The sequence below is a fragment of the Eptatretus burgeri genome, chromosome 5 (genome assembly GCF_056783735.1).
Source record: "Eptatretus burgeri isolate ZD-2024b chromosome 5, Ebu_testis_v1, whole genome shotgun sequence".
Taxonomy (NCBI): Eukaryota; Metazoa; Chordata; class Myxini; order Myxiniformes; family Myxinidae; genus Eptatretus; species Eptatretus burgeri.
In genome coordinates this window covers 76,775,284-76,789,383 of record NC_140965.1, presented here as the reverse complement: position 1 = coordinate 76,789,383, position 14,100 = coordinate 76,775,284, and the positions used below count along the sequence as shown (strand labels likewise).

Sequence of the window (14,100 nt, the reverse complement as noted above, 5' to 3'; positions counted from 1 at the left end):
ATATTGGTTGGTCTGGTTTGTGAGTCCGTCTCTTTGGCTGTATGTCAATCACCTGCAAGTTACAATTTTAAACCGATCTTCACAAAAATTCACCAAGTGGCGGAGTTGTTGGTCCGACAGAAACCTCCGGGAGAAACCATGTCAGGCATGGATACTCTGTCGTTATGATATTCACTGAGATCCCCAAGTCCCTAAATTAGAAGCTTATTAAGATCATAGTTAAACATATATGAAGACAAAGAGTAGAAACTTTATCAAAACAGTGAAATCATTAGATACAATACAAACCTCGGAGTTCAATTATCCTGGAGAGAGAGTAGGTCACCTGCTCATATCACAACATATACCAATGACAATCATGGAATTTTTCATCTTCATGTATACCTAGTACTTACAGAAACATAAAGTTTATTTTGCTTTGTAATAATACCTCGTGTGAACAAAATTGTATCAGAGCGCTTGCTATTGAGCTGTTTCATCGCGGTTTGATCCCCAATTTGGATCATACTATTGATGAACTGCCAGCACGGGTGCAACATTCTGAAGCATGCCATTCCTTGGATGGAGATACACAAGGAACTTTGGTGCAGGAGGAGGCGATTTGGCCAATCATGCTTGCGCTGCGCCAACTCCAGTATTGTCACCCATCCACATACAAGCTCCCTACCATCCACACAAGCAAATTATATCCTCATATCCATCTATCTCCAATGCATCTATGTCATTATCTAAATCCCATTTAAATGTATGCACCCCCTCCACCACCACAACCTTTCCTAGTCGACCATTCCATGCATTAACTACTCTTCGACTGAAACATCCTGGCTCAAAAATGTCCTAACTCTCATCTTTTTTGCCCTCAAGCTTTGGTCCTTGATCCTAACACTGTCCACTCTGCTGAAAAACTGCACTGCACCTATCTTGTCCACACCCTTCATTATCTTCAACATCTCCATCAGATCCACTTGTAATCATCTCCTTTCTAATGTATAAAGTCCTGTCTGCTTCAAACATTCCTCATGGCTTTGTCTATTTAGCCCTGGAATCAATCGAGTCGCTCGACACTGTACCATCCCAATGGCGCAGCTAGGTTCTTCCTCAGATGTGCTTACCAAAACTGTACACAACATTCTAGATGGGGCCTCACTAAATTAATTTCCAGTTAAAACTACCTCTTTTGATTTATGATTTATCCCACGACGAATACAACCTAAAACCTTGTTTGGTTTATCTATAGCCGCCCTGGAACTCCACTGTCTGCTATTATAATGAGGTTGGCCATGTATTTTGTCTCGATATTGCTGATAATTTTGATTTCTCTGTTGATATGGGTACATGAGGGTGTATATAATATGGAATTGGATGCTGTCCAATTTACAAATGACGTTTTGACACCATAATTCGGCATTTAATTTAGGTCCCTGAATTAGGCATTCATGTAATTTAACTGATTTCCCAATGTAGGGAATGCCTTTATAACTTCTGAACTAATGGACATTGAAGGATGAATTTAGTGTCAAAATGTAGGGTTTTTTTTGGTCCAGGAATCGATTAGACGAAAAATCTTGTCGATTGGAACACTCCTTATTAGCATGAATCCAAGATGGCCACCCCCAAACCCCCTGAGACAGAAGATTTCTTATAACTACCAACTTGGTAGAAATGGAACGATGATTTGTATGTCCCAATATTGGTTTTCAGGTATGGGGAATTAAATGATGGAATACTTTTTGCGATGAGGGCATCCCTCATTGGTATAAATCCAATATGGCTACCACACGACACACCCAATGAATAGCCGATATGGGTAATCTCTAATAACTTTTGAAGTGAAGGAGAGAAATATGTTTTTGGTATCTCATCATAGATTTCCAGATATGGGGTATTCATTGAAGATAAGATTGTGTTGTAGTTTTTTTACAGTGATTTTAGATGATGATAGTGAGAGAGACATTCTTGACAAAGATATGATTGGGCAAAGTCTATTCAAGGAATTTGTCAATCAACAGCTTCTTTCATACTCTTCCGACCCCACCCAACTTTCAGCCACATCTGGTTGGGTCCCTATGAAGAAACAGAAGTTGAAAATTATCATTACATGGACAACGAAAACCCGTGTAATAGTTGGAGAAAAAGTTATCAAGTTGCGGGAGTTCAGACACCTTTTAGCAAAGTTTCTGATAATTCAGCAATCCTGGTCAGAACTGCCAAAGTTGAATGGAACCATCGGAGAATACGAGATGGAAGTGACACCTCTCTCAATGTTTGCAGGGGATGATAATTTGCTCCTTCCGACTGACAAAAGTTCCATCATGAAGACCATCGAAGAAATGCCCATCCCAGTGATGAACGACAGTGGTGGTGTTGATGGATATTGACATGATTGAACCAGGAAAAGTACTCGTCATTGATGGGCAAGCCGTTGTGCAAGGATTAATGAAAACATCATCAATGAAGACCATCAGTGATGATTCGACTGTCTTCGTCAAATGCATCCAGTGCATGCTGAAAGGTAAAAGTGATGGACTAGTTATCTTCGACAAGTACATAGATGACTCATTGAAAGCTAAGATTTGGGCAAAAATAACTGCAAAGGGATCTCTGCCCACTGAGTTTGAAGTAAGTGACACCACAAATGTTGCAAAGTAAAACTGAAAGTTTCTGGCTCTCACCAAAACCAAAACGAGGCTGACAAAGCACGTGGGCAAGAACCTCCTACACGCTTTAAAACATTATAGCTTGGAATTCTGTGTTGCCTATGGGAGCAACTGCTATGCCAACCACCCCGGTATTATTTCAGATGTGATGAGACAGCATTCTCATGAGGAGGCAAACACACAGACACCGTTGCATGTCCTTGACATCTCTCAGCCATCACCTTGAGATACCGATGTTTGGTCTCCAGATTCTGACATTATTTTTTTTTCTTGTTATGGATGCGGCCGCTGCAACAACTGCACTGCATGAAAGGAAGTTGAACATGATTACACAAAGAGGCAAGATTTACAAGTACTGGGAGAGGAAACTTGTGGACTACTGGGGTTCCACAACATCACAGGAGTTGATTAGGGAGGCAAGTTTGTGGGAATCTCCAAGAAGTCTTGGGTGAACACATATGTCACACTTCCAGTTGGCCACCCTGTTCTGCAGTGCTTCCAGCACTTTGGTGAAAATGGCATGCAAATAAACAATAAAGCCATTGGGCATAATCGAGCGATTTGTCACCAAGGTGTACTCTCAGATGAAAAAATGCTCCACCCTGGCAGAACTCAGATGGGCGCTCTTCTGCTCCATGAATGTTGAGGGTGAAAAAAGATACCACCCACTCGTGGAATGCTAGTTCGTCACATATAGAGAGTTAATTATATCTGTATGAGAGACGAGAGCTATCAAGAACCCAACGCAACCTGACCCACGATCAAGTCAAATGGCTAGGAGCTAGTTGAAAATCAACTCATGCCAGTAAGATGTTTGAACAAACCGGACCCTGTAGCAGTTCCAGAGTTGATTAGTTGTGGGTGTAAGGGTAGCTGTAAAGGCAAAAAGAACTGCTCCTGCATGAAAAACGGATTAGTTTGTACACCGCTTTATAAATGCACCGATTGCTCAAACATGCTGGATTAGTGGGTTGTTGATGTTGTTGTTGTTCTCCTTTCGGCTGCTCCCGTTAGGGATCGCCACAGCAGATCATCCGTTATGATCCGCATACTGATTTGGCACAGGTTTTAGGCCGGATGCCCTTCCTGACGCAATCCTGGTCGCCTCTTATGACACAGGGATAAGGATTGGGTTTCGCCATGATTCCAGGCTGCCCTACACCCTCTCGTAGCACGGCCCAGCACAGAGCACCTGTCCTCAAGCGATCCTCCAACCCAAGCCTCCGAGTAGCAGGATTACAGGCGCACGCCACTACGCCCGGTTAAGTTTGTACATCCATAGATGGCTTTATATGATGATGACATTTGATTGTTGGTTAACATCATGATGAGGTTTGATGATTTATAGCATTCGGAGATGATCAGTTTATATGATGGATGATTCCATGTATACAATATGGTGATGAACATGTTTTCACTCAATGTCTGATGGTCTCGCTCAAATTTATCATGTTCTTAAGTTAGCTATAATTGGATTTGTAACAATATTGAATGCTCCAATCAACACAATCTTGTCTGTATTTCCCATATCTGGAAACCTATGATGAGATATTAAAACCATATTTCTTTTTCCTTTACTTCAAAAGTTATAAGAGATTACCCACATCGGCTATTCATTGGGTGTATCATATGGCAGCCATATTGGTTTTATACTAAGGAGGGATGCTCTAATCAGAAAAGGTATTGTATAATTTAATTCCCCATACCTGAAAACCAATACTGGGACACACAACTCATCGTTCCATTGCTACCAAGTTGGTAGTCATAAGAAATCTCCAACATCAGGGGGTATGCGGGTGGCCATCTTGGATTTATACCAATGAGGAGTGTTCCAATGAACAAGATTTTTGTTTCAATCGATTACTCATACCCTAAAACCTACATTTAGATACCAAATTCATCCTTGTCCATTAGTTCAGAAGTTATAAGGCATTCCCGATATCGGGAAATCACTTTAATTACATGAAATGCCTAATTAAGATACCTTAAGTCAATGCCTAATCAAGGTATCAAAACATCATTTGTAAATTTGGCAGCATCCAATTCCATATTCTACACAGCCTCAAGTACTCGAATTAACAAAGAAATCAAAAGTATCAGCAAAATCGAGCCAGAGGCCCTATTTCTTCCCGTCCAAACCTCACTATTACCACCCCCAGATCCTTCCCCTGTGTGGCCCACTCGAAGATTACTTGCATCATGTAATCTCTATTTTCATTATTCTTAACCATCCCCAGCACATTACATTCCTTTATGTCAAACTGCATCTGATAATTATCTTTTGCCAAATCTTTTAAAGCATCTAGACTTTCCTGAATCTGATCACCACAATCTCTGCTATTTACCTTACCTCCAAGCTTTTTGTCTGTCCCCTGCAAATTTTGAAAGGTAACTTTAACCCCACTTTCCAAATCATAGATGTTAATAATGATTAATAATGGTCCCAGCACTGATCTCTGGAGAACCTCACTACTTACATCCTACCAGCCAGACATCCTCCTACTCACAGCCATTCTTTTCTTCTTATCACCAAGCCAGTTTCCAATCAAGTTAGTGACTCTCCAGCTATAGCACAAGCCCTTACCTTGGCTAACAACCACCTATGGGGTATCTGATCAAATGCCTTCTGAAAGTCAAGATATACTACGTCTGCTGCACTTCCCTCATCCACCCAATCAGAAACTACTTGGACTGACAGGATGGCCGAGAGGTATGCACACTCACCTCTAAGCTAACTAGCCTGGGTATTAATCCCGACCCAGCTATAAACATTCATCATGTTGTTTCGCAGGTAAGGTGATTCATCAGTGTGTGTGCCGCCCCTCAGATGAGCATTAAACAGGGGTACCTTCTACTGGCATTGGTTGGTGATGTTAAACATCTCGCGGCATCCTTCACAAAGAGTAGGCAAGCTATCCACAATTCCAAAATTCCTGCCTGACCTACAGAGGCATTGCATCAGCGGCATAGCCGCGCCCTCAGCCAATGATGCTACCCACAGCTCTGTGCTTCATACGGAGGAGGAAGAAGAAGAAACTACCTTGTAGAACTCCACTAAATTTGTTAAAATGATCTCCCATTCGTAAATCCATGCTGCCTGCCTTTAATTAGTTTGTATGTATTCAAATATTTCCCTATTTGTTCCCTAATTAATGTCTCCAACACTTCTCCCACAACTGAAGTCAAGCGAATAAGTCTTAAGTTCCCCCAATTAGTCTCTGGAAGCTTTTTTATATGAAGGTGTTGGTACTGGTCTTGACTCCAACGAACTGTTAGAGAAATCTGTTAACGCCACGCTTATCTGCTCTGTCCCCTCCCGCAATACTCTTGGGTGCATGTTATCTGGCCCTGAAACTTTATCATCTCTTAATTTTTCTCGCTGCTTCTTCACTTCATCTACTCCTACATGGATCTCATCTAAAATCCCTTGCTCACCCCCGAGATAGATGTTCTCCGCTTTTGGAAGTTCCCCTGACTGTTCCCATATAAATGCAGAAGCAAAAAAAAAAAAAAAAAACGATTTAATAAGCCTGCCATCTCATCCTCATCATTCACCAATTCATCTGTGATATTCCTCAATGGGCCCACACTCCTCTTAACCCTTGCCTTGCCCCTTATATACTGAAAGAATGTCTTGCTCTTATGTTTAATATTCTTGGATATGTCCTTTTCATATTCCCTTTTGGCCTGAAAAGTTATTTTCTTTGGCCATTTTTTTCTCATGGAAGAGCCTTCACACAAAGATCATGCACAAACATGCAAACAAAGACACCAGACAGCATGAGACAAATGCAGCAATTGATCTTGAGTGAAGCGACTTCCATGATGGATTTAATTAGTAATACTGGAGTATGGACGTAGGACAATCATGAGAGGCCAAATGGCCACATCATATTTATCGGGTTATTTGTGTAAAGTGTTCATCATCACAGTCGTGAAAGTACAGCCAGCCATACCTGAGGTACCATGCCATGGCAGATATACATGATTGGAGTATTTTTTGTCACTGGGCCTTGGTCAAGGCAAAGATCTTCACGCTGCCCATTGCGCAACTGCCAAGAAAAAGAAAATGCCATGGTGACAAATTGGACTACCACACATACCTTACCGAATTTTTTTTTTTTTTTTAAAGGAGTAGCATCGGCCTTTGTAATAATCTCCCAAGATGTCTGATGGGATCTCATGAGATTATCAGCAAATTATAATCAGTCCTATTTCTCCAATGACAATGTGTAGTAAAAGCAGTCTCATGGCAAAAACTACACTACGCTGTTTGCTTTCATTCATAAACTCTCATGATACCATACACATTGGGCTCACAGGATAGTCTGAAGGTATGAAGACTCACGTCTCAGTTATCTAACTTGGGTTTGAATCTCAACGCACCTATAAAACTGTCATCCTGGTGTTTCTCAGGCGAGATGATACATCAAGTTTTTTTGTCGTCCATTGGATAACATTAAACGAGGTGTCCCATTTGCTAGCGTTGGTCAATGTATGTTAAAATATCCCACAGTGCTCTTCGTATAAAGTGGACGAATTATCACTGGCAGCACCATGAACAAATTACAAATTTGTGTCACCTTCAAACGAATATAAGGCTTGCTCAGCCGGTTTGTGAAAGACTTGGCCAAAAAAGGTTCCCTGGCCAACTCCATAGGAGAGAACAATTGTGGCCATCAATGTCAAGTTGAGCCAACATCTCTTTCTAGCCAACACCGATGACAAGGAAACTCTCTCTTCCTCGTCCAAAATGGTCAAGCCAATCACTCAAGAAAGTGAAATTTCACAACAACCTTAAATTTGAGGACATATTTTTGAAGAACATAGGGATTACTCATCATGTGGTCTCATGAAATTTAATTTTACCGGATCATTATTATGAAATGCATACGGAAAGACTCCAGTGTTATTCCACTGGGTCTCATACACTTCACTACAGCACTATCGAACAATACAACACACAAAGTTGTGCATAGTTCAGCTACGCACATGGACATTCAAACAGTTATCAAAATATGAATACGGGAGACAAACTCGACAGGATGATCGACATCTCATTACAGGAAACAAATTTGCTTGGATTTTTGTAGCTTCAATAAATCACAGAAAACTGTTACAACCGATGAAACAAGTTTTCTGTTAAGTATCGTGATGGGAAGGATGTGGAGGCTGATTAACAAATGGAAACATGCACTGAACGATGCCTTGGTCTTCATATACATAATCAACATCTCCGTACAATGAAAAACCCTTGCTTCTTTTTTGCAAGCGACTACACATTGTGTCATCCAGTACCGGCATTCCACGAACAGGCAGATGGCAGCTGCATCACATACTGTGATGATTTGGAATTGAATAGATACTGGTGTGTCCTATGAACATGACCTTCAATCCGGGAAAAACTTCGTCTCACCCTATTGCTCCAGAAAGATTATCAAAAGAACCCACCTATCTATTTCTATGTCAGCCTGTGGAAGAGTTTCAATCTTTTGAACTTCTAGACCTCAACGTCAGCCATCATGACCTGTTGTGAGCTGAACATATAACGAACTGACCATATAACGAGTCGACCACAAAACGAAGCTGGTCTCTAAAACGAGCCATTGACTGGACAGCCAACGTCATTCCAAGTCTTTCCTTAAAATCAGAACTACTGAGTGTACAAGGCCTTTGTCTGCGGCTCAAGGGAGGACTGCGCTCCCCTATGGGCTGGCACCAAAGCATCACATCTGTCTCCCCTGGATTATTTGGATTATATAGCTCTCAACATTATTGGAGTCTCCCATGATGAAATCAAAGCACAAGGTCAGTTGCTGTCAAATTGCAGGGAGATGTATTTTTTGTTTTTTGTTATCGATTTTTAATTTTTTGGGGGAAGTTTACCACCATTGATCACCATCTTTTACAGCACCTTATTTAACATGTTCAGTTCGTTATTGATCATGCTTGTTTTGTGTGTCCTTTATTATGCCCAGAAAAACAGAAAGTTTCTTGTTTGGAATGATTTTCAATTTTGCTAGAAAGGCAGACAGAGTAAAAAAAAAAGTTGCCATACCCCTCTCCATGCATGCTCGATCGAGATGAGATTTCGCACATTTTGCCAATTTCAGAACCAAAGTACTGCTAAAATGCAGGTTCATGTCCCGATTCATGCTCCGATATGTGTTCGACAGTGTTCAAAATATAAAATTTAATTGAAATGAAGTAGTTCCTCAATAATAGACGGACGTCTGTAGACAGAGAGACAGACAGACAGACAGACAGAGTAAACCAATTGCTTAACCATGTTTTCACATCATGTTTTCAAACTGTCAGAGATAAACTATTGTCATCACAGAGACCACAAGGCACACCACCCGATTCAGAAACTTAGGATGGATGTTAAAAGTCTTGTCAGGAAAGCATAACCCGACATAATAATCCATAAAAAAAGAAAAATCAAAACTTTGCTTCTGACTTGAGATATTGCTCAAAAACGTATTATTTTTTTTCCAATGTGGCATTAATTCTTAAGAAATTAATACCATCGAGCACAGTATTTTGTGATTAATCATACTATATATAATTTGGTGTGTGTGTGTGTGTGTGTGTGTGTGTGTGTGTGTGTGTGTGTGTGTGTGTGTGTGTGTGTGTGTGTGTGTGTGTGTGTGTTACCCTCGCTGAAGGAGAGTGCATTGCATTTGGGTCCGTTTGTTTGTCTGTTTGTCCGGACATAACTGTGGTGTTTTTCTCCGTAACCGCTTGTCAGATTGAGATGAAATGTTCACCATTGGTGCAACTACTCGTCGAAAATGTTCTAATGATAATTATGACGTCATAGGTCACGTGGTATGGCAGCCATGTTAGAAAAAATGGAAAAACTTTGGGCCTTTGAAAATCTGAAACCACAACAAGGAAAAAATTGAAACTTCGTACGTAGCAAGTACTCCTCATGGGGAATGAGTGCGATTTTTATTATGACGCCACATCCGATCAGTATGAAAATTTTTGAGGGACATCTCGGGATAATACCATCTAGCTGTCCACAGAAAAAAAATTCATGACATCATCGGTCACGTGATTCGGCAGCCATATTGTTTAAAAATAAAAAAAAAACATTCAAAAAGCTTCTTCTCTGAAGTGGCTGAACAGATCAAGGTGAAACTTTACACATATTACCACCTGTCCATGAGGGACAAAAGGTTCACATATATGTTGTTATTGGTCACATGGTTTGGCAGCCATATTGGATTTACCCTAAAACTTATAAAAATACACCACTCGAAAGAAGTCCTGGCAAGGGTCTGCAATCTCTGATTGCTCTTTTTCTTGTTTGATTTGTATGCACTCCCAGACCGACAGACAGAATGATTTGAAATTTGGTGGTTATACTTGGGGTATGCCGGGAAGGTTTTAGTTGCAAAAAAAAAAAATTCAGTTGCAGGATTCGGGAAATGGGGGTGGGGGGTGGGAGAAGGGGGATTTGTAACACAATCTCTTAATGTAAGTGTGTATTGTGTAGCGCTGCTCCCGGTGATAGTGTGTATTGCAAGTCCTAGCTCATACTAAAATCCACTAATTCTCTGAGTTACAGTTCAGGGTGTTTCACAAGTCCAGAATAAATGGGATATTTATTTTACAATTTTATCATAATAATTGCTCAAATGACAAGCCATTGATGTGCATATACATATCAATTATTGGATGTAGGTTTCTTTGAATGTTTCTTCACATTGACATCAATATTAGCACATTCGCTCCTTATTTCATTCTTTGGATCTTCAACCATATATGGTCTCATGATATCAACCATTGATTTCAGGTGTCCCCAAAGAAAAAAAAGTCAAATGCCATTAAATATGGACTACATGGGGGGCACTCTATCGGTCCACAACATCAATCCAAGGCGTTGTCTCGCAATTTATTTTTTTATAATTCCGTACTTTTGAAACACTGACTAGAATGGGCACTCATAGAGCGCATACCTTCGCCGCCACTACTTTTTTTGTTCTTGGTTTGAGTGTGGGGAACTGGTTTGATGCTGGTTTGAAGAAAACCAGACATCATAAATGTGGGTCAATTTTCATATACGCCTGGTGTTGGCTTAATGGTTAGGGTGGTGGGCTTTGGATCCTCAGGTCCTGAGTTCAAATCCTCCTCAACTATTGAATTAATACCAAGTGGGGTTAACACAACCTGTCATCCTTCCGAGGTCGGCAAAATGAGTGCCAGCATGCTGGTATACGGTGTTGGAGTGGTGACCCATCCAGTATTGTGCTCAATAGCCAAGGAGGCTGCTTTAGCAGCACCAATGCTCTGCCCAGAGTATGGTCAGGTCAGGTCAGGTATGGGAGCATGTGCCAGAACAGCACGTCGCTGCATGCACTTTCCACCAGTACTCCAGGGGCCTCCATTTGGCCATCCCCCAGGCAGATGCCAGGCCCATCCCCATCTCCTTGAGATGATGGTCAACCTGCTGCAACCACAAGGCACGTGGTCAGCCCACTGGCCTCCTCCACTCATGAGACTCCCTCGCTGAGGGAATCTGGTGAGCAGGATCAGCGTCAGGAAAATGAGCCACATGTCCATACAGCCGCAACTGACGCTCACGGACTATGCAGGTAACAAATCTCATCCGAGTCTCTCTCAGCAACCGCTCGTTGGACAGAAAATCCGACCAGCGATAGCCAAGGATTCTCCGAAGAGACCTCATACCAAAGGAATTAAATCTCCGTCTCAGATCCTTGGTCAGAGTCCAAGTCTCGCATCAATAGAGCAAGACTGGAAGTACCAAGGACCTGAAGACTCGGACTTTCGTCCTCCCGCACAGGTACCGGCAGCACCACACCCCATGATCCAATGAATCCATGACTCCCCAGGCCTGACCCAGACGTCTATTGACCTCTGACTCACAGCCAGCAGAGACATGAATATCACTGCCAAGGTAAGTGAATCTGTCCACGACCTCAACATCCTCACCACAAACAGACACAGACAGGACAGCAGCATCCAAGATGTCACCGAAAGCCTGGATCTTAATTTTGACCCAAGAAACCCGTAATCCCAGCGGCTCCGACTCCTCATTCAGCACCTTGAGTGCCCCCAAAAGGATGTCTAAAGTCTCCGTAAAGATGATTGCATCATCTGCAAAATCAAGGTCCGAGCTCTTGACATTCCCAAACTAGAACGGGCACTCATAGAGCACATACCTTCGCCGCCACTACTTTTTTGTTCTTGGTTTGAGTGTGGGGAACTGGTTTGATGCTGGTTTCATGCAAATTGAATAAGAATTGACTGAGTTATGCCGAAAACCGCATATTTTTCAAGGGCGTGACCCCCCCCCCCGACATTTTACCCCAACCGGTGACATGTGTTCTGACGTCATTGTGTCACAAGATTGGGCATTAAATTCTGAACATTTTGGTGCTGTGTTCATGTAAAGCGGACAAGAATTGACCGCGTTATGACAAAAACCGCATATTTTTCAAGGTCGTGCCCCCCTGACCTTTGACCCCTAACCGGTAACAAGAGTATGGGCGTCATTGTGTCATATTGCATATCACAAGATGAGGCGTTGAATTCTGAACATTTTGGCGTTAGTTGCATGCAAATTGAATAAAGATTGACCGTGTTATCGTAAAAAGACGATTTTGACCTTTTCGTGACCTTGACCTTTGACCCGAACGATCCCAAAATCTAATCGAATGCTTCCTGGCTAATAACCAATCATCCCACCAAATTTCATGCAATTCGGTTTAATACATTTTGAGTTATACGAATCACAAGATTACAAATAAATAAATAAATAAATAAATACACGCCGACCAAAACATAACCTTTCGCAGAATGCGAAGGTAAAAATTACAGTCACCATGTATGTGCAGGGGTGGGGGAGGGTAGGGATGCATTGAAACCGATGTGTCTGTTTGTGGGGGGAAATGCGTTAAAACTTGGTGGTTGTACTTGGGGTGGGCATGGACATGGTCTCCAAGCTGGGATGGACACTCAAACTTATATTTTTACTTTTAAATAAAAGTGAGGAATTATCATGAGAAAACCAGACATCATAAATGTGGGTCAATTTTCATATATGCCTGGTGTTGGCTTAATGGTTAGGGTGGTGGGCTTTGGATCCTCAGGTCCTGAGTTCAAATCCTCCTCAACTATTGAATTAATACCAAGTGGGGTTAACACAACCTGTCATCCTTCCGAGGTCGGCAAAATGAGTGCCAGCATGCTGGTATACGGTGTTGGAGTGGTGACCCATCCAGTATTGTGCTCAATAGCCAAGGAGGCTGCTTTAGCAGCACCAATGCTCTGCCCAGAGTATGGTCAGGTCAGGTCAGGTATGGGAGCATGTGCCAGAACAGCACGTCGCTGCATGCACTTTCCGCCGGTACTCCAGGGGCCTCCATTTGGCCATCCCCCAGGCAGATGCCAGGCCCATCCCCATCTCCTTGAGATGATGGTCAACCTGCTGCAACCACAAGGCACGTGGTCAGCCCACTGGCCACCTCCACTCATGAGACTCCCTCTCTGAGAGAATCTGGTGAGCAGGATCAGCGTCAGCAAAACGAGCCACATGTCCATACAGCCGCAACTGACGCTCACGGACTATGCAGGTAACAAATCTCATCCGAGTCTCTCTCAGCAACCGCTCGTTGGACAGAAAATCCGACCAGCGATAGCCAAGGATTCTCCGAAGAGACCTCATACCAAAGGAATTAAATCTCCGTCTCAGATCCTTGGTCAGAGTCCAAGTCTCGCATCAATAGAGCAAGACTGGAAGTACCAAGGACCTGAAGACTCGGACTTTCGTCCTCCCGCACAGGTACCGGCAGCACCACACCCCATGATCCAATGAATCCATGACTCCCCAGGCCTGACCCAGACATCTATTGACCTCTGACTCACAGCCAGCAGAGACATGAATATCACTGCCAAGGTAAGTGAATCTGTCCACGACCTCAACATCCTCACCACAAACAGACACAGACAGGACAGCAGCATCCAAGATGTCACCGAAAGCCTGGATCTTAGTTTTGACCCAAGAAACCCGTAATCCCAGCGGCTCTGACTCCTCATTCAGCACCTTGAGTGCCCCCAAAAGGATGTCTAAAGTCTCCGTAAAGATGACTGCATCATCTGCAAAATCAAGGTCCGAGATCTTGACATTCCCAAACTAGAACGGGCACTCATAGAGCACATACCTTCGCCGCCACTACTTTTTTTGTTCTTGGTTTGAGTGTGGGGAACTGGTTTGATGCTGGTTTCATGCAAATTGAATAAGAATTGACTGAGTTATGCCGAAAACCGCATATTTTTCAAGGGCGTGACCCCCCCCCCGACATTTTACCCCAACCGGTGACATGTGTTCTGACGTCATTGTGTCACAAGATTGGGCATTAAATTCTGAACATTTTGGTGCTGTGTTCATGTAAAGCGGACAAGAATTGACCGC

The 14,100-nt window shown here is 42.5% G+C and overlaps 1 protein-coding gene across 3 annotated transcripts in view; it reads right to left on the bottom strand.

The window, feature by feature from the left end:
• Positions 1-14,100, bottom strand: part of LOC147026737 (polypeptide N-acetylgalactosaminyltransferase 18-like) — a 350,743-nt gene that overhangs the window by 63,731 nt on the left and 272,912 nt on the right. For 2 of the 3 annotated variants that reach the window (XM_085882500.1, XM_085882502.1), the window contains exon 9: positions 6,614-6,709. The exons of the other annotated variant lie outside the window; for it this stretch is intronic. In XM_085882500.1, the coding sequence (XP_085738626.1) occupies positions 6,614-6,709 (96 nt within the window). The remainder of the gene's footprint in view (positions 1-6,613; positions 6,710-14,100) is intronic. 3 annotated transcript variants of the gene reach the window in all.